Source organism: Megalopta genalis, chromosome 2, assembly GCF_051020955.1.
Source record: "Megalopta genalis isolate 19385.01 chromosome 2, iyMegGena1_principal, whole genome shotgun sequence".
Classification (NCBI taxonomy): Eukaryota; Metazoa; Arthropoda; class Insecta; order Hymenoptera; family Halictidae; genus Megalopta; species Megalopta genalis.
This window is the reverse complement of record NC_135014.1, coordinates 25,757,504-25,775,912: the sequence shown is the minus strand read 5'-3', so window position 1 is coordinate 25,775,912 and position 18,409 is coordinate 25,757,504. Positions and strand designations below refer to the sequence as shown.

Here is an 18,409-nt window from a genome sequence, read left to right as displayed (position 1 = left end):
ATTTCCACAAGAATCGTCCCGTAACTTGTCGGCGCGAACGCGCGTCTCTGCGAAGCCGCACCGAGCTCGATTTCTCCTATCGAAACCATTCTCCGAGCCATCGTTGCTTCTCCGAAACTGGTTTAACGAGTTTTCGTAAGCAACTCGCGCCTAACGAGTCATCGGAATCGTCAACCCTATCGATCGAAACGATGCTCTCCAACGTTCCATCCAGAGGTTCTACGACGATAGAACGATCCCATCTATCTTTCGCACGACCTAAGAATTCTGCGAAACTGTATATTAAATTCAATTTCTTGCACGCATCGGAATCGCTCTCTTTCTCTCTCTCTCTCTCTCTCTCTCTCTCTCTCTCTCTCTCTCTCTCTCTCTCTCTGTATAGATTTTCCAAACCTAGCTGCAACGAGTTCTCCCTCGACCAGGTTTCTCTCATTTTTACCTACGCGCGACACCCTCCTCGAGCCGATCTCCGTTCGTTCTCCATCGGATCGCCGTTCCTCGAGATCCTGCCATCGTCCGACCTTGATCATCGTTTATCCAGCCCAGCAGAGCCAACTCCGGATCGCTTATCTCGAGCGAGAAGGGGAAGATCGGATCGTTCTCGCGCGATTCGGAAACCGCCGCCGTCCGCGTGGCTCCCGTTGACGACTTCCGGTACGCCAGCGAATCCGGCACGCGAACCTGTTGATCCAGTTCGGCGAGGGTGCAAATACCCCCGAGTGCGGAGCCCGGCAGTCCAGGTAGGTGCACCGTGTTTTCGCCTCGATGGCAAGACGGAGGCTTCGACCGGGGTGCGATCGCTCGGTCGAGGGGCCAGCCCCTTCGGGCTCGCGATCGATCGCGCGATAAGGGCAGAAGCTTCCTCGAGGAAACCGCGGAGGCTAGCCACGCGCGCCCGATATCCTGCACGAGCTAAACTGGCTCAAGGTCGTCGGTTTACGTCAGAACCTCCGGCGAACTCGAGGAATTCGTACGTGCACGCCTGTAGAGACTCGATCGAGTCGCGACTCGATTCCTGGCCTGGTCTGGCCCGGCCGCGTGACCGCGTGACCGCGTGGCCACCGCATCCGAGCACGGCCAATTTCGAACATCTCGGGAATTACGCGGTGCTCGATTCATCGTCCTTCGCTCGAGCATTCGTGGCGCAGCTGGGGCGGAACGAGTGGGCCTCCTCCCGGCTGCGACGTTCCGCGCGCCAAGGTGTTTTCGTTAGCGACGTTCGGAACGATTTCTTCGCGAGGCCGACCTTCCTTCTTTTCAAAGATTCGGGCGTCGAGGTACTCTAGGATCTCCTCGATTCCATATTTTAACGACGACGCGAGTCGACGCGAGCAATACGGTCCGGTAATCGAGCGTCGTTTCGACGGCAACCGACCAAACTGGGAGGACGTTTATCGACTGAAAACGGGGTTGCGGGTGCGATCGGGAAGATACGCGCACGCATATTTCCCGGGTTAGTCGCGTGTATCGGCTGTCGCGTCGCAGTTTTAATTCCGAGATACGGCGACTGCGTCGCGTGTCCGACCGCGATCGACGGTTCTTATTGCGACGCGGAATCGAACGTCGCCGTGGGTAGGAGAATTCGAAAGTTGCCGCATCGAACAGTCCGCAACGCGATCCGTGCGTTTTAATCTCTACGATCGAGTTGCAGAGTTTTTCGAGAAATTTTCTAATATCGCGACGGTTTAAGAGTATCCCCGAACGATCTTCGATTCGGAAAGAGGAGGAACGCGTATTATCTTCGTTCGGCTTCCGTTCGTCGCGTCGGAGTTCGAAAACGATCGAGTCGGTAGAGGTCGGACTCCGCGCTTTCTCCCCACGTCGCAACCCCGTCGGACGGATGTTGCGACGGAAAACCGTCGCGCGTCGGCCGAAAGGACCTAAAATCGTAAACTCCTGAAACCGTGAAACCGCGAGCTTGCGCCCTCGCGCGGTCCGTCGACTGGTTCGCCTCCCGGCAGACGGCGCCGCGTTCGTCGAAGCGGCGCATCCCCCTCCCGTGTCGAGCCACCCCTAGCCACCGATTGAACCGGTGAACTCTCGTCGACGTCGAAGCAACCCCAGCTAGGACCTCGGACCAGAAGCAGAGAGCAGAGAGAGGCAGTCGTGAGCTTGGTGCCGAGCTGGGGCGATGCTCGTGGCTCGCGTGTGCTTCGCGATCGCGCCGAGTGATCGCCATTCCGTGTTGCTTCGCAACTCCGCGACGTTGTTCTACCCTCACCGAGGAGAGGAGCATCGTCGCGTTCGATCGACGACGACGACGACGACGACGACCGCGTCGTCGCTTTTCTGGCCAGGCGCGTCCCTCTCGGTCGCAGCAACATCCTCGTCGCCGTCGCCTTGGACCTACCGAACGCTGGACGCAGAACGGTGGGCATCGTCGGTGCAACGACCGTGCGATCGTCGGACAGCCGCGCGCGAGCACCTGCCATCCGCTGCGAGATGAGAAACGTGAGTCCGTCCCCGAGGACCAACGACGCTATCTCTCTCCGACCCAGCGAACTCGCCGGCGCGACGGCGCCAGCGGACTCTCCGACCCGAGGAAACTTCGAACTTTGAATTTCGAACCGGAACGAAACGCGGCCCTTCCAAAGTCCCGAGCTGGGCGAGGTTTCCGGGCTCGCGTTCGCGACGCGGCCCCGAGGCCGCTTCGTCGGATTTCGGTTTGCCGGCGGATCGAGGACCGTCCGACGCCCCGTTCCCCGATCGACCCTCGATAGCCTCCCTCGAACGCGCTCGATCCGTCCGAGATTCTTCTCGGGGCAGACTCCCGTCGCTCCCCGCGGCGCGGCGGCCTTGATTCTCCTGGCAAACCGAACCTGCTGCGAGAACGCGGTCGCCGTCGCCGTCGCCGTCGCCGTCGCCGTCGCGGGCCCTGCGGAATCGTCGACCCGGACGACGACTGTGCTCGGTCGGGACCGTTTCTTCCGGCATCCTTCGTTCGAGGTCTCGTCGACGATCCGCCTTCGAGACGGCGCGCGATCTTCCGCTTCGGTTCGAGCTGGCCTCAAACTTGGCCGAAGCTGTTCCACGGAGGGTCGCGGCAAAAGTCTCGGCGATCTCGGCCGAGCGCAACGGTCATTTTTACGAACGGGTACACGCTTTTTTATCTCGCATCCTGAAATTTCGTATTTCGTACGCGTGGCCGCGACTCGTCGTCCACCGTGGACGTTTCGTCTCGATCGCGAGATCGACGCGAGGACGAGGATCACGCTTCGCTTCGATCGTTAACCGGACGCTCCGGGAAACCGCGACAACGTCTCGATTCGTCCGAACGATCGGTCGAGTCGAACCGTTGGGCGCGAGCGGCATTCGATTCCGCGAATCTCTCTCGAAACGCTGCCTCGTTTGGCGAAGGTCGCGAAAGCACGATCGCGATATCCGTTTCGCGCGCACGATTTTCCATCGGTGCTCGAAAAATTGCGCGGGTCGCGTCGCGCCGCTGCGAAATCGATAACCTCGAGAACCGTTTAAAAATATTTATGAAAGAGAGAGAGAGAGAGAGAGAGAGAGTCGCTGCTCTGCCGTCGAGGAAGAGCGTCGGTATACTCGGTCGCGCTACAAGTGTCCTGCGAGCGTATCCCGTGTACGTATATTCTGTGACTTACGGCGTTTGGAACGTCCAGAAAATGCCAGCAACGTCCAAACGTTTGCTCGACGCTGTGCTCTAAACGCGCGCAGCTATTTACGAACGTCGAAGAATTCGTCCGTCGACAATCTCGACGCGAAACCTTGTTCCGTTCCTTCGAGATTTTCTCAAGATTACACTGTTCGCCGCGCCGACGAGTCCCGGAACTTTGTTTTCTTGTACACGCGCGTTTCGTCGGCATCCGTTTCCAGCCTCGGGTCCGCGTTCGCTCGCGTCCTCGCGTCCTTTTGTCTCCGGCGGGTTCTTTCTTCTCTTTCGCCACCCTTCCTCGGACTCGGTTTCATTTTTATTCGCGCGTGTACCGTCTCCCTTCTTTTGCCACCTACGGGCCACGCTCCTATCCCCCCGCCGTTCGCTATTATTTTCTCTCGACGTTGCGCCGACGAGCTCCGTTCCCGCTCTCACCCCCCCCCCACCCCCCGAGTTTTTATTCGTTTTACTTTGGCACTTTTCCTACATCTTTTCACCCTTGCTCCTCCGCGATTTTGTTCTTCGTTTTTGCCTCGATCGAGCCCCTCGAGCTTGTTTCATTTTTACGCGAGACTCGCCCATTGTTTCCGCCGTCCCTTTCGTTCTTCCATTTAGCTTACACACTTTTTTCCCTCTCGGGCCGCTGCTCGGAACAGTTCGACGGTATTTTTCCCGTCTATTTTCTCGCAAAGCCGCTTCTTATCCGGATCGATCGATCGTCCAAATCCTTTTCTATTCCTTACGCTTCTCCTATGTACGACTCTCCGTACTCTGCGCGATCGCGATCGGAGGTCCATCGTTCGTTTCTTTCCCCGTTCTTTTCTTCGTTGCAAGCTGCGACGGCGCTTCCCCGTTGTAATTCTTTTCGCGCGACCTCTCTTTCCTCCGGATTCTTTATTTCCAATTATTCGTTTCCGCATCGATGTACGATCATTTTTCGTTTCGACGCTTCCACGATACGGTCTCGCTTTACGGAACGAATCGGAAAATATCGCGCGCTATCCGACGGGAAGGCGGAGCGACCGTTTCGACGACGTTTCGCTCGACGCGAAGGGCAAAAGGGCGAGGTCCGAAGGACGCGCGCGGTTTTTGGATCACGTTGCTCCGTCGCCTTTTTTCCAGCGTCCATCGTATCGTGCCCGGCGACAGCGCGGGTTCCCGTTCCCGTTCCCGTTCCCGTTCCCGGGGTGTACAGGAAATATTCCTTCGCTTTTATTATTAGCCGGAGCGCTGCCGCAGCCACCGCTTCCACCCTCTCCGCACCCCGTTCACCCCCGGGTTTCGCAACGCTCTTCCGACCACGTACTCGTATCGCGCTCTCTCGATACGGTGCAGCCCCGATCGATCTATCGAGTCGCGCGGACGACCTTACGGGACGACGAGGCTCCGCTCGGACGAGCGAATTCGGTTTCAATGAATTTTCCACCGGCGATTTTCCGGCGGAACGGCTCGCGTCCACTCTCGCTAATTATCGGCCGACAGAGCGACGCGACGAGACGGCCGCGTTGAGTACGAAAAGCTTGGACGGTCGCGTTTTCGACCGAAATCGAAATTCGACGCGTCGTCGAACGCTCCGGAGAGCGGGACTCGGTCGGGGGCGACGGATAATTCGAACGTACGGGTAATTTCGGCAAAATTTCTATCGCAGCCTCCGACCGGAATTCAATTTTTACATCGAGATCGAGTTCGCGCGTTCTCCGACGCTCCGTGCATCTTAGCACGAAAAATTCGCAGCGCCTGGGAAAACCGAGTTTCGCCAGTTTCGTCGCGTACCGTGCAAGGGCAAGGTTCGATCTCGGCTTCTCCGCGCGATTCGATTCGAACGGATTCGACGATAGTTTTTTATCGCGGGATCGAACAACGAGCTCTCGTCGAAAGCAGGAGCGTCGGCGCGGCGTTTATTTCGATCCGGTTCCCCGAACGCGAATTCGCGTCGTAGCAGGCTCGTTTCTTATTCCAATTGCACCGCGTTTCGCGATAAAGTTCCACTCGACGCTGAAAGTTCCGACGCGGGCCGGTAACGCGCGCGGTTTTACGCCTCCGAAGTTTCGAGTTGGTCGGTCGCCGCTCGTTCCCGGTTGTTCGTCGAGAGTTACCGTAACGGAGGATCGCGGAACGAACAGCGTCGTCGCGCGATCGGCGAAACGAATCGAACGCGCGTTCCGAGCATCCGGTGCCGGCGCTCGAACCTCCGTTCCGTGCGACGAGCCGGTCGAACGCGACGCGCGCGCGGGTGTCGCGAGCCCTCCGAAATGCATAAAATATGAAACGCGATGCTTTCGAACCGCAAACAATTCTTTCCCGCTCGCCGCTCGCGAGCACGCGACCGACGCGAATTCGAATCGTCGTCGCTCGCGAAATCTTTGCGCCGGATAAATTGGGTTAAAGGTGTTCGCATGCTCGTGTAACCGCGCGTGCACGATAATTCGAGGCTCGATCGGTGTCGCGGTAGGCGAGTAGCGAAGGAATTTCGTCGCGCGAAAACTCCGTGGACGGAGTCGTTCGAATAAAAATACGAGACCGGTGAACATTTTCAGAGAATCTTTTTCAACGGACGAACGGAACGCCGCGGTGGCTTCCTAGTTTTCCATGCTGGAATTCGAACGCGCGATTTCCCTCGGCCGATATCGAAAGATCCGCCTCGGTCTCCAATCACGCTCGAAATTGCCACGCGTTTTCGTAATTCGCCTCGTTAAAGATGGCCGATCGGTGTCACGGTGCTCGAGTCGGCCCGCTAAGGAACACCGAGAACCGGGATTCCCTTTCTCCGCGCGTAGGTTCTCCGTGCTCGGAAAAGTTGAAAAACGTCGCGCCACGCCGTCTAAGCGTCGCGTCGCGTCGGTCCTGCCCCGCGTCCCAGCGCGTGGTCGAGGGCTTCGACGAGGTTTCTTCGAAGATCGTCGTCGGGGAACGTTGAATATTACGCTCCTTCTCTTCCTCTCTCTCCCTCTCTCTCCCTCTCTCTCTCCCTCTCTTTCTTTCTCACTCTTGCTGTCTAACTGGAATCTATCGAACCTTTTCTTTGCCGCACTCGAATTAGCCGACACGAATTAGCGTACACTGGCTCGAAGAAAGATTTAATCCTTCGACGTTGATTCGCGGACGGGGTCTCGTTGCGCAAAATTTCGCCGTTGGGACAACGAGATTCGAGCAGGGTGTCCCCCCCGATCGGGGACCCGGTGACATTTCCACCCCCCCGAATTCCTCCGAGGAAGGCCCGCTCGTCCCATCGAAGCGGGGTTGGTCGACGAACGTCGCGGAAAGTCGCGTCGCGCCGTGCCGCGCCGAGCCGTGCCTCCGACGCTCCGGTCGAATCGGCTCGTTTCCTATCCTCTGGAAGGCAGAAGGCGGAATGTTAGGCGGTGGCTCTCCTTTCTCCTCTCGTAACACTTTCCAGCCCTCGACCTCGTGGCCGAGGATCGATCCCTGTGACGTAGTGCGTAAGCGAGAGCATGCCTTCGTGGAAAAAACGAAGCGGGCCGGGGCCGGGGCCGGGGCCGGGGCCGAGGTTGGGGTTCGCGCGGGCCGGAGGAGGACGGGGCAGCCGGCTCGTTAATAACTGATAGAAACGCTCCTCTCTCCCTGCGTGGAACTGCCTACCGGTCGCGTCAACCGTTACGGTCGAAACGTTGATCCCTCGCCGTCGCGACGCGGCGACGCGACGCTCCTCGCGCATAGACTTTCCGGTGCGGCGAGGAAGAGAACGCCTGCGAAAGCTCGAGCGTACTCGAGAACGAATCGAAAGGAACGCATCGCGGATGGTGGAAAAGGGGCGAAAGGAGGGCAGCCGTCGAACGCGAAATTAGCCCCCCTATCTGGCATCGTCGTCCGTGCAACAGGCGCTGGGCGGCGAACGAGCCGGTCGCGTCGATCTCGCGGCCGGCCAATCGTTTACCTGGAAAAAGCGTGATCGTGTGCGGAAAAAAAATGACCAAGGTCCTTTTCGCAACGCGATTAGCCTCGATATACGATAACGTCGCGTGATTTCCTACGACCGCCTATCGCCCGTTCGATCTGCCCCGCCCGCGCCCGCCAGTGGCAACCCCGACACCCCCGACAGTTTTCCTTCTTTCTCTCGGCGAGTTTTTTCTTTTTTGGCGCGGCGCGTCGCCTACCGCCGGGTCGGTTTAGGTTTAGGTTTAGGTTTAGGTTTAGGTTTAGATTTTGGACTCGTTCGTTCGTTCGTCCTTCGAGCCAGGCGCGTTCCAAGCGCCTCTCTCGTAAATCATCGTTGCCCGAACTCCGACGAAAAATGCGTTGCCGCTGACCGTACGGGTACTTATCGGATTAGTTCCGGCCGAGCGAATTCGTAACTTTTTTAGCGCGGTTGCTCCGGCAATTAAACAGTAATTTTCCGGAATCAAGTTTGCCGATTTAATGGCGAGGCTCGATTCGATAACGAACCTGGATACGCCGGGAACGCTCGTTTCTCGTTGCGCACCGTTCCTTCGACGATGCTATCCGAAGAGGCGGTTTCCGTTCTAAAACATTTCCAAGGAAACGTCCGTTTTTATTAATTAACTGCTGCATCAAATTGGAATAACTTTGCGCTATCGCGGGCCCGCGTTAACGGCGCAACTTCCGTTACCGCGATGCATCCGTATTCAGAAAAAGGCTGGGAAACGTTTCTCGCAGCGAGGAAATCTCCCGACGCCACACGGGTCTCGAGAACGAAACGCGTTCGCCGTCGCATCGCGCGACGAACGGGAATTCGGGTTTGCCGAACCCGAATCGCCGATCGGTTCGTTGCCACGAAGAAGGAACGTCGAGCAATCGTCCGCGCGTATTCTCTCTCGCGCATTATTTTCGCGTTGTTTTTGCGGGCAAAGTTACCCGGAGCGAAATCAATTTTCTCGGGGCCGAGGTTGCGAACATTTTCCGCGGACGGCGAAGCGTCGAACGAGGCGCCGTGCGAGCGCGCGCACCGGTTTTCCCAGGCGTCGGCACCGCGGCCCGCGGGGGCGAAACGGACCGACGGGCCCGAAGCGGCGGGACAGGGACGCGGCGCGCAGCCCTTCGGACGACGCTGCGGCGACTGCGGCAACGATATTTCACGGTCTCCGCGGCAAGGGGCATGCCCAACCTCGGTGCACCCAGGAGGCACCGACTGGAGCACACGCGGAGGCGGTAAATATCGAACGTGCAAGACCCAGCGGACACCTTGCAGGGGATCCTGGCCAACAGCCTCCTGCACGCTGCCGACACTGGCTCGTCGAGATTCGCGCGCGACCGTTTCGTTCTCCCGGCGAAACTGCGCGCGGATTTACGATTCCTTCTTATCGTTGGTATTATTCTTAAATTCGTTCCATCGTCGACGAGGAAGGTTCGCTCGCCGGTACAAACTCGCGGTCTTACGCGTCGTCGCCGTCGTTCGCCCGGCAGCTCGATAAAAACGTGAGAAACGAATCGATCCTTTCGTTCCCGTAAACGCGCGAATATTTCTCCGGATTCTGTCGCGCGGATTCGTCCGCGTATCCGTCGCTGCACCGTACAGGAGCCGTTGCGATACGCGAGCGGCGTCGTTCGATCGGAGCCTTTGTTTTCGACACGTATACAAGATGTCCGCCAACGGGCAACTCGGATCGATGCGACGCAGCGTTTCGCTTTCGTCGAGTCCGAATTTTTCTGGACCGCGCTTCGCCGTGAAATCGTTTCGCGCGTTCGGTACCTCCGATCGGACCAAGTTCGACAAAAATTGGGCCTCGTCGAACGAACGAGACCGGTCCGGACGAGACGAGCCAAGGAACGAATACGAAAAGACGATGTTCCGAATTCTACAAATCCACGATCCACGTAGTCGATACCAACGATTCGATTTCACCTAGAAAGTTTCTTTCGGTTCCATCGAATCGAATCGAATCGAACCGAATCCGATGAAAAAATTGATCGATACCGCTCCGGCGAGGGCGTCGGAAGGTGCAACGCGCGATATCTGTTCCACGGCCGAACATCGTCGTCCTCTCTCTCTCTCTCTCTCTCTCTCTCTCTCTCTCTCTCTCTCTCTCTCTCTCTCTCTCTCTCTCTCTCTCTCTCTCTCCCTCGTCCATCGTCGCGGAAGAAAATAAAATTACCACGAAGCTCGTTCATTAACGACGTTCGTTGATAAAATAAGGAGCCCCTGTTCGCGATCAACGGCGACGCGTCGCGGCGGCGAGAAGACGACCGTGGCTCTATCCGAGGTTTTCCGTTCTTCTCTCTATCCGTCGAACCGGTGCCTGTGAACCAAGAATTATATTTAGAACGGCGGTCCGCGTTCGATAGAGTCACCATGCCGACAGGGTAATCGTTAATTGACGCGAAAAATTCACCGACGCGCGACCCGCCGCGTCGACCGCCTCGAACGATCTTCCTCGCGACGACGACGAGTCGAATTTGTCGCCGATTTTGAATTTCGAGCGGGGTTCCGGGTAAAATAGCCACCGTGCCTAGCATTCGGCGGACCGCAACACCTTTCGCCGGGGTGGCAACGCTGGCCCGAATTTACGAGAGGGACGCGCACCTGTGTCGCCCGACGCGGCCGCGACAACCCCCTGTCCAGCCCTCTCCGCCCCTGTTCACCCTCGACCCGTGTTTCCCGGAAACCGAGCAATTTCCTAAATAGTTGTCGGCGCTGGGTTATTCGTGCCGAGACAGCGATCGAACGAGTTTCCTCGTCCGCGCGCGAGTCGGCTCGATCCAACCTTGACACTGAACGCGACGGGAAGGGAAGGGAAGATTCGTTCGACTGGCGGGGGTGCTCGGCAAGAATGCCAGAGGGGGGTGGTTAGCCGGCGTAGGAGTTGGACGCACCCTAGGCCCGAGAAGAGTCGCGCGTATAACCGAAAGAGAAGAGAGAGAGAGAGAGAGAGGCAGAGAGGAAGAAAGAAGCGATTAGGATAACGAAGGTGCGTCGGCGAGAGGGAGGGGACGCGGAACGAAGCGAAGACGAGGAAAAGAAAGAACGAAAGTGTCGGTAGGTGGAGCAAAGGGGTTGCGAGAAGCGGAGAAGGGGCGGAAACGACGATGTAGAGCAGGCAACGGCCGAGCGGGAAAGCGCGTACCGTGGACGGAAGGCGATGGCGCGAAGGAGATGGAAAAGGATTCGAGGAGAGACAGGAGGAAAGTTTAGCGCAGGGGTGCGAGCGACGCCGACGAGAAAGGGTGGGCTCGGAGGGATCGGAGAGCCGCGAGGTGGGACGGCGAAGGAAAGGAAGGCACGGGCCGTGTGCCGTGTCCCGCGAGGCGAGAGACGAGCGGCGAGAGGCGAGGGTGGGGCGATCAATACTGCAGGAAACACCCCCTGAAGCCGGCTTCATTCAGCAGTCGGCGGCTCCCTTTCCGTTTTTCCACCACGACAGGTTCCTCCTGTCTCCTCCTGGCGCCGATACAACCGACCGCGATCGTACGACGGAGCTGCCCGCTAAGAGCGCAAGGGCCGGCCGTCGTCGCGATCCTTCCAAGATAATCGCGCTTTTCGATTTAATCGCGTCGAAAGCACGATGGGACGAAAGCGGGCGGAGCGCTTCGCTTCGATTCGCCGCTGACCGGGATTCCTCGTTTCTCGTTTTCTCCGGAACGTCGAAGCGATCCTGACCTTGGCGGTCTCGTTCCTGCGACCCGTACCACGAGTATAGAGCACGGTCGGAGGGGGTGGGGCTGCTGGGACGTCCGCGTTAAAATTGCAATCTCGACGACCGAATAAATGATCGTCGGCGCGGCGCCCTTCGAAGCGAAAGAACAACGGCGAACGATCCGAAACACCCGAGGACACCGGTTCCGGTTGCCGCGACACACCGGAATCGCAAAATCGCTCAAAAATCCGAGAAAACGTCGGGATTTTCGAGAACTTGTCGTCGACGCTGCGCCAATGCGAGCGCTATCGGAACAATTTCTCGAGCAACGGGTATTATTCCCGTAGCGTCGTATCCCGAGCGTGTAAAGCCGCTCCAGCGGGACCGTTTCGTCCCGGAAAACGCACGGTTACTCTCGCGGATCAATTTCCTGCGTCCCGACGGGATACGAGGAAGGAGACCGAGACGAAGATGTCGCGCGTCCTTTCGGCTCGGAGAAGAGCACGCTCGCTCTCGGTCGCAGCCGATCGTTACGTTTCGTATGAATTAAATAGGAGGGGGGGGGAGAGAGAGAGAGAGGCGGAGAACGAGCGTCGATCGATTCGACGGTTCGGTCGGCGCGACGGTCGATCGATGAAAGCGGAACGAAGCACCGCGCTCGGCTTTGCATACCGTGCATTTACCGCGAACCGGATGACTCCGAAATTTCTTCCGGCGGTAACAGGAGGCTTCCTAACGCTATTAGAACCTGACCGTGCCGGTAATGCCAGGCTTGTGCTAGAAAATCGAGTCGCAGCCGTCGCGACGCATCCAATCCGCGCCCGGCAGATTAATATTCCGCCCGTAACAGGCTCCGCCGTGCCGCGCCGCTCGATTTTGCTCGATCACGCGCGACGATCGAACCTTGTCTCACCGAATCGGCGCGGGACGGCGCGCCTCGACGAATATTCGCTCGTCGATCGCGCTTTCCGCTCTCGCGGACCGCCATCCTCCCACGCGTTTCACGATACGTGGAAGCGTTTAGGCATCGACGACGGTACAACGACGCGATAATGGAAATTGTTGCGAAAAACGGGCCGCCTTCCCGCTAAATAGTTTCGCGCAACGAACCGCCGACCGTTTAACGGAAATTAGGTTTGTCGGCGGCCGGTTCGTCGCCGCTGTTTACGCGAGCGCGGGCGTGGGTGGCCGGAACGCAGAGACAGGAACTTCGGCTACGCGTTCGTTCGTCGATCAAAAATCGACGCGTTGTCCGCGAATCTTCGGAAACGTCCGAAAAGCATGGACCGCTCCCGAGTTTTGTATTTCGAGGGTTAACGGCGTTTTCTCGCTCCGAGGGAAGGCACGCGTCGCATTTTGCGGCATCGCTACCGAGCGCGGCGGCCTCGTGGCTCGGTTTCCGCGGCATCGACCGGAATCGTTCCTCTTGAATACTGGATCGCCTCCTACGCTCGGCCAACAACATCGTACTAGGGCGGCGTTAATAATTCACGGTGGCATTTCGAGTGGCACACGCACGTGCGCTCTGCACGGTTCGTACGCGAGGTTAGGCGAGGCGAGGCGAGGCGAGCCGAGGGCGACTCACCTTCGCCGTCGTTCCTTCTCCCCCGTTCATCTTCGTTGGCAGAAACGAGCCAAGCCCCTCTCAACCTCAACCTTATTCGTTTCGTAACAGACACCGGTCACAATAGGCGACGCGAACGCGTTATTAAGACGTTTACCTACGTACGCGCGCGCGTCGAACCACGGCTGCTCGGCCGGCTCCTCGCTCCACCGCTGTTATTCGGTCGCTCGCTTCGGTAACTCTTCTCGTATCGAAGCGCCGAGAAATATTTCGTATCGCTGTCGAATTCGTCGACGCCCGTCCGAGCTTTCGTCGCGACGCGGAGTATTTCGAGAACGATTTCTTTCGAACCGAGACCGAGACCGAGATCGCGGCCGTGGGGGGCCGAGGCCAAGGTCGAGATTTCTTCGGAGGTTCGTGTCCCGTCGATTCGTCTAATAATCGGTTAACGCGATGCCAGTTGTAACATAAAATATTTCGCGGAGCGTATCGATTTCGACGACGACCGAGATATTGTTCCGTTTCGATATCCACCGTGAAACACGAAACGCGAAACGCGATCGAAATACGGCGGTATTCCATAATCTACGAAGCCGTACCGGCCGCAGAATATCGAAACGGAGAAACGAATTTCAAGGGACGGTCGCGTCCCTCGCGTATCGCGTATCGCGTATCGCGTAGGTTCGGTTTCCGTCGAACGAGCTATTTCGATCCTCGTTGTCGCGTCAACGTCGGCCGTTGCCAAATAGGCTGCTCGCGCGCGGCTCGGCGAATCGTTCCGCCGCATAATCGCATAATCGCATAAAACGCGGCCCGAGAACCGTTCTTCTCCGATCGACGAACTCCGTTCGACGCGGAGATGGAAGCGGCGCTCGAAAAAGCTGTAACCGAGGAACAAAGGCCTCTCGCGTTTCCAGGAAACGCGTGATTCGATCCTCGAAGAACCGCCGACCTCGACCTCGACCTCGACCTCGACCTCGACCCACCGTTTCTTCGCTCTCGGCGAATCGCTGGGCCACCCGGGTCAATTTACGATTCTTTCGTCGTCGATCGTTCGTCGTTCTTGAAATTATTTCTCGCATCTCCGTTTATAGCGACGTCGAGTTACCGCGGCATCGAATTCGCGCGACGCACCGTCGAGACGTTGCTACTGTTAAATGAAACTTTTGCGAACTCGGCCGCAGAATAAATTACACGTACGGCGAGATTAAATCCGTACGGTGTACACGCTACGCGCGTAAATAATTCTCGGTCGAGTATGCGAATACGTCCGTTTCAAAAATATCCAAGACGACGGACCGTTCCTTTCTATTCGTAAAACACGCTTTTATCCCGTAACGAAAGAAAAATGCCTACCGGTAAATACCCTGCGAGGGTCGATCGTTAACACCCTATAAACTTATTTTCCCGCATTTGAAAACGAACCGTTCCACGGATACGAATCGAACGTGCCAACGTATTGCGAAACCGTTGCCAACCGCGATTAATTCTAACAGTTTGCTCGTTGTTTCTATGCGGCAATCTCGCGGTTGTCGGTTCGTTGTTCGTTTCGCGAATATCCTCGATCCCCGATCGTCGAGCTCTCTCGTCGCGCGAACGTCGCCGAGAGAAGGATCGGTCGCGTCGGAGGAGGCCGACCGGGGCTGTCGGCGGAATTCCGCCCCCGGAGGCCGAGTAAATCGGCGCGAAGTGGGCGGGTTTGCACGCGGCCCGATACCACGAACGAGGCAACTTTCAAATTTCTTCCGGCGATAATGGTCGGTTTCCGGGCGGGATTATGACATCGCCGCGCCACGCCACGTCACGCCACGCCACGCCACGCCATGCCACGGCACGCCGCCGCGGCGCAGGCCCATGGAAAATCGTTCCGCCGCACCGGCGCGATGCGGTGCGGTGCGGCGCGACGCGACGGGTATCGCGTAAAGATCTTATCGGGGACAGCCGACCATGCCCGCGATAAGAAAATTTTCCGCTCGACGAATTTCATCGAGCCGTCGTTTCCGCGCCTTATTGCCGATCGATTTGGATGGACGGCGGTCGCGGCGCGGCGGCCTCTGCCGTGTACGTAATATACAACTATGTACGTAATCCGAAACTTTGCGCCGGAATCGAGGAATTCGGAGGGGTCGAGGGGCCGAGGGGCCCGCTGCCTCGGTGCGCCGTTCGAACGCCGCACGGGCCGAACGTCGGAGAAAATAAATTCGAATCGGTAAGATTTTCGAGGATGAACGCGTCTATATCCGCCTCGTTCGTTTCGCAGGTCTGACAAAACGGATCCCAGAGGTATGGCCAGCAGCACGGAGGACTACGGCTCGGAATTGCAGGAGCTGCAATGGGGCGGCGGGACCGGGTCCCACTTTCTGCGCAGCGGCTCCCACTTCCTGAGGAGCGGCACCGGCGGTTGCTACGAGGCGGAGGATTTGGAGCCGGCCAGCAGGCACCACGGCGGTCAGCACAGGGGCTACTACAGCCCTCCGGGCACCAGCTACACGATCGTCGAGAGACCGCCGAGCGCCCAGCATTACCATTCGTCGCACACCACGCCGTACAGGCACAGAGGCCACGCCGCCGGGACCGCCGGGGCTACCGGGACCACCGGGGCCATTTCGCCGGAACAGGTGCTCAGGTACGTTCGCGGGCCCTCTTCCGGTTTCGTCGCGTCCGGTTACTCTCGCGACACCGATTCCGCGCGGCGAAAGATCTTCGCGAGGAGGACCGCGCGCGCGTTTCCTTTAGATTTTACGAAAACTCTCGATCTCGTCCAGCGAATGGAACGAAGTCGGGCGCGGCCGTTCGCGATTCTCGCGGATCGGCGACGAGTAACGGGTAACGAACGCTGTCGCAGATTGTTCGGCAACGGCGTCTCGGAGCGTCGTCAAGGCGATAGGAGAACCCCGGCTTCGTCGCCCGCGAGCGTCGCGGCGGTCAGAACCTGTTCGTCCTCGTCGTCCCAGCAACACCAGCAGCAACAGCAGCAGCAGCAACAGCAGCAGCAGCAACAGCAGTCGCAGCAATCGCAGCAAAATCCTGGGAATCCTCCGACGTCGCCGAGCTCTCAGCCGCTGAGCCTTCAGGAGCTCACCGTAAGGACAGTGACCATGACGAGAGATCCGCCGGACTCTCACCATGGCTTTGGAATCTGCGTGAAGGGTGGCAAGGACGCAGGTGAGATCCGAAGTACCTTCAGGCTTCCTCCGTCGCCGTACTTCGCGCCTCAAGAACGAGGTATCTTCCGACAGCTGTGACTTTCAAATGCCGATCATCGCCGTTCATCGCCGTCCATCGTTGTTCATCGGTCGCGGTGCTCCACGGACCGTCGATCGCGTTTCCGAAAGACCGCGATCTTTTTTCCGTATCTTCCCCGATCCCTCTATCCTCGCGCCCAGCGTTCTATTCGCGATCGCGTCGAGCTTTTCGAGGATTCGAGGAATCGCGATCGTCGGCCTGGCACCGCGACCTCCGCTGCGATCTTTTCTCTCGTAGTTTTATCGGGCTCGCTTTTCTTTTTCCATTGGCGTTGGCAATCGCGTATCGCGTCACCGACACCCCGTGCTTTTCGTGCTTCAGCACAGCTGCCGCGTCCACGCGTCCACGCGTCCCCGATTTCCGGTATCCTCGCCCTCGAAACCTAATTTTCAGCCAACGATTAATCGGTGAAATCGGATCGGAGAAACGCTTCGAATCGAACCGGAATCGACGACGGCGAGAGAGCGAGAGATCGGGAATTCGGGGAAAGGCGGGAGAAAATTCAATCCTCGATCATCGAGCATCGTTTCCATCGCAGCTACACGCTATTGCCCCGACGGACAACGGTCGACGGACGACCGTTCGCGTTTCGTCTCGAGTTTCTCCCCTCTCGTTGGGATCGTTGCGCGAAAGGAATTCTCAGTTTGTTTCGCGTTTCGCGTTCCGCGTTCTCTCATGGTCGGAACGACGATGAAAGGAAAGTAACCGAAACCCGCGAGATTCCTTCCTCGGTACTTTTTTTTTTTTTCCTAGTCCGTCGACGTCGATCGAACCGCGTCGAATTTCTCCGGGTAACGCGGAACCAGCGGACGAGTATTCGAATCGACGAATGAGAAAGAGCCACGACCCGCCTCCGTTCGCCCCCGCGTATTCAGGCCGAGGGAGGTTCGGCCGTTGCGCCGTTTCGCCGATTCGACGTTCGCCGAGGTAATCAGCGATGCCGGCTAATCGACCGGCGATGGGACACCGCGCGCGTTCGACGACGCGCTTCCGATTGCCTGCAGCCGTCGCGCGTGCGCGTATTTTTATTCCGGTGCTCGGCGAAACGGATCGAGCGAACGCGCAACGGCGTCGCGCGCGTCTCGTCGTCTCCGGATGGGCGCGCGTTTCGCGAATCGTACCGATCTTCCTCTCGGCAAAGTTATTCGATTCGTTTCGGCTCCGATCTCGATGGGGCACGTGTCGATCGCGTCGGCAGATATATTCGTTGGTCGCGAATCATTCGGTGGAACTTACGATCGGGAGGCTCTCGATAACGCGCGGAATTCGGCGAAAGCGTCGACGGATCGCGTCGACGACGAGCGCTCGCAAAACACCTCGCGGGGTGCCGCGAATGAAACAGCTCCTACCAACGACGGGTGACGCGTTCGACCGATACGGTCCGTATAAATTAACCGAAACGCGCCGATACGGCGTTTCTCCGGAATCGGAAAAAGACGGTTCTACGCTGGTTCCTCGCGGAGAAGTTCCGCGCACGGCTTCGAAGATAGAAAGATAGAAAGGTGTTCGTCCAGGACCCACGTTCCACGGATGCCGGACGCATCCCCGACACCGGTTTCACGGATTCGAGGCTCGTAAACTTCACGCTCGATCGCGCTCGATCGCGCTCGATCGCGGCCAGGTATTCCAGCGCGACGCGCTCCAACGATCTTTTCGCGTCGCGCTTCGTCCTCGTCGAGATCCGGCGAGCGCGAAACCCTCGACTCTTCGCGACTCCTCGGGACGCGGAGACGCGAAGACGCGAGGAACGCGTCCGAATGCTTCGAATCCTGTGCAATGTCTGCGTGGATCCTGCGCGACGGACGCATTCACCTAACCGGAAACGCGTCTGCGCGAAACGATGTTCGCCAAGCTGTTGTTTCCTCGAAGTCACCGATTCGCGCCAAGCGTTTCTTCGCGTTTCTCGATTCTCGAGCTCCTGCCGAATTAGAAATTCGGAAATCGAAGAAATTATTATTAATTTATATACGTATATATATAAAATAATAATAGCGGCCAAAGCGTAAAGTCGACGGAGGGACGCGTTTTCGTCCGAAGAGGCGCTCGAACGTGTTCCGGAAGTAGGACGAGCGATCGTCGCGCACGGTCGCGCGAACGATCGATCGGTCGGCTTCGAGGAAACGTTTCCCGAAAGCTTGGCGTCGCGTCGTTTCGAGCGGCAGACCGATGTCGAAATAAGTCAACTGGCGGTGTGTCTTTCTTGTTTTCTGTTTCGCTCTACCAGAAGCACAGTCAGGTAACTCATCAACCATACGAGCAGAAGGGCGGAGAGAATGTAAGATACGTGAAGGGAGAGAGAGAGAGAGAGAGAGCGCGCACTCTGCACAGAATAAAGCGTGATTCCTGCACACATACATATGCGCGTACACGTACAGCTCCGCGTGCAACCGAACGAACGCTCGCACGCACGCAACGCAACGCAACGCACCT

General features: G+C 58.1%; 1 protein-coding gene across 11 annotated transcripts in view; it reads left to right on the top strand.

The window, feature by feature from the left end:
* Positions 1-433: 433 nt before the first annotated feature.
* dysc (whirlin protein dyschronic) overlaps positions 434-18,409 on the top strand; it is a 62,788-nt gene continuing 44,812 nt past the window's right edge. For 3 of the 11 annotated variants that reach the window (XM_076518866.1, XM_076518865.1, XM_076518864.1), the window contains exons 1-4: positions 14,745-14,794; positions 14,994-15,359; positions 15,579-15,898; positions 18,204-18,215. In XM_076518866.1, the coding sequence (XP_076374981.1) occupies positions 14,760-14,794; positions 14,994-15,359; positions 15,579-15,898; positions 18,204-18,215 (733 nt within the window). In that variant the 5' untranslated portion in view covers positions 14,745-14,759. Of the gene's footprint in view, positions 741-1,910; positions 2,452-14,744; positions 14,795-14,993; positions 15,360-15,578; positions 15,959-18,203; positions 18,216-18,409 lie in introns of those variants that run through there. The other 8 variants (XM_076518860.1, XM_076518859.1, XM_076518856.1 and 5 more) reach the window with 5 other exon arrangements.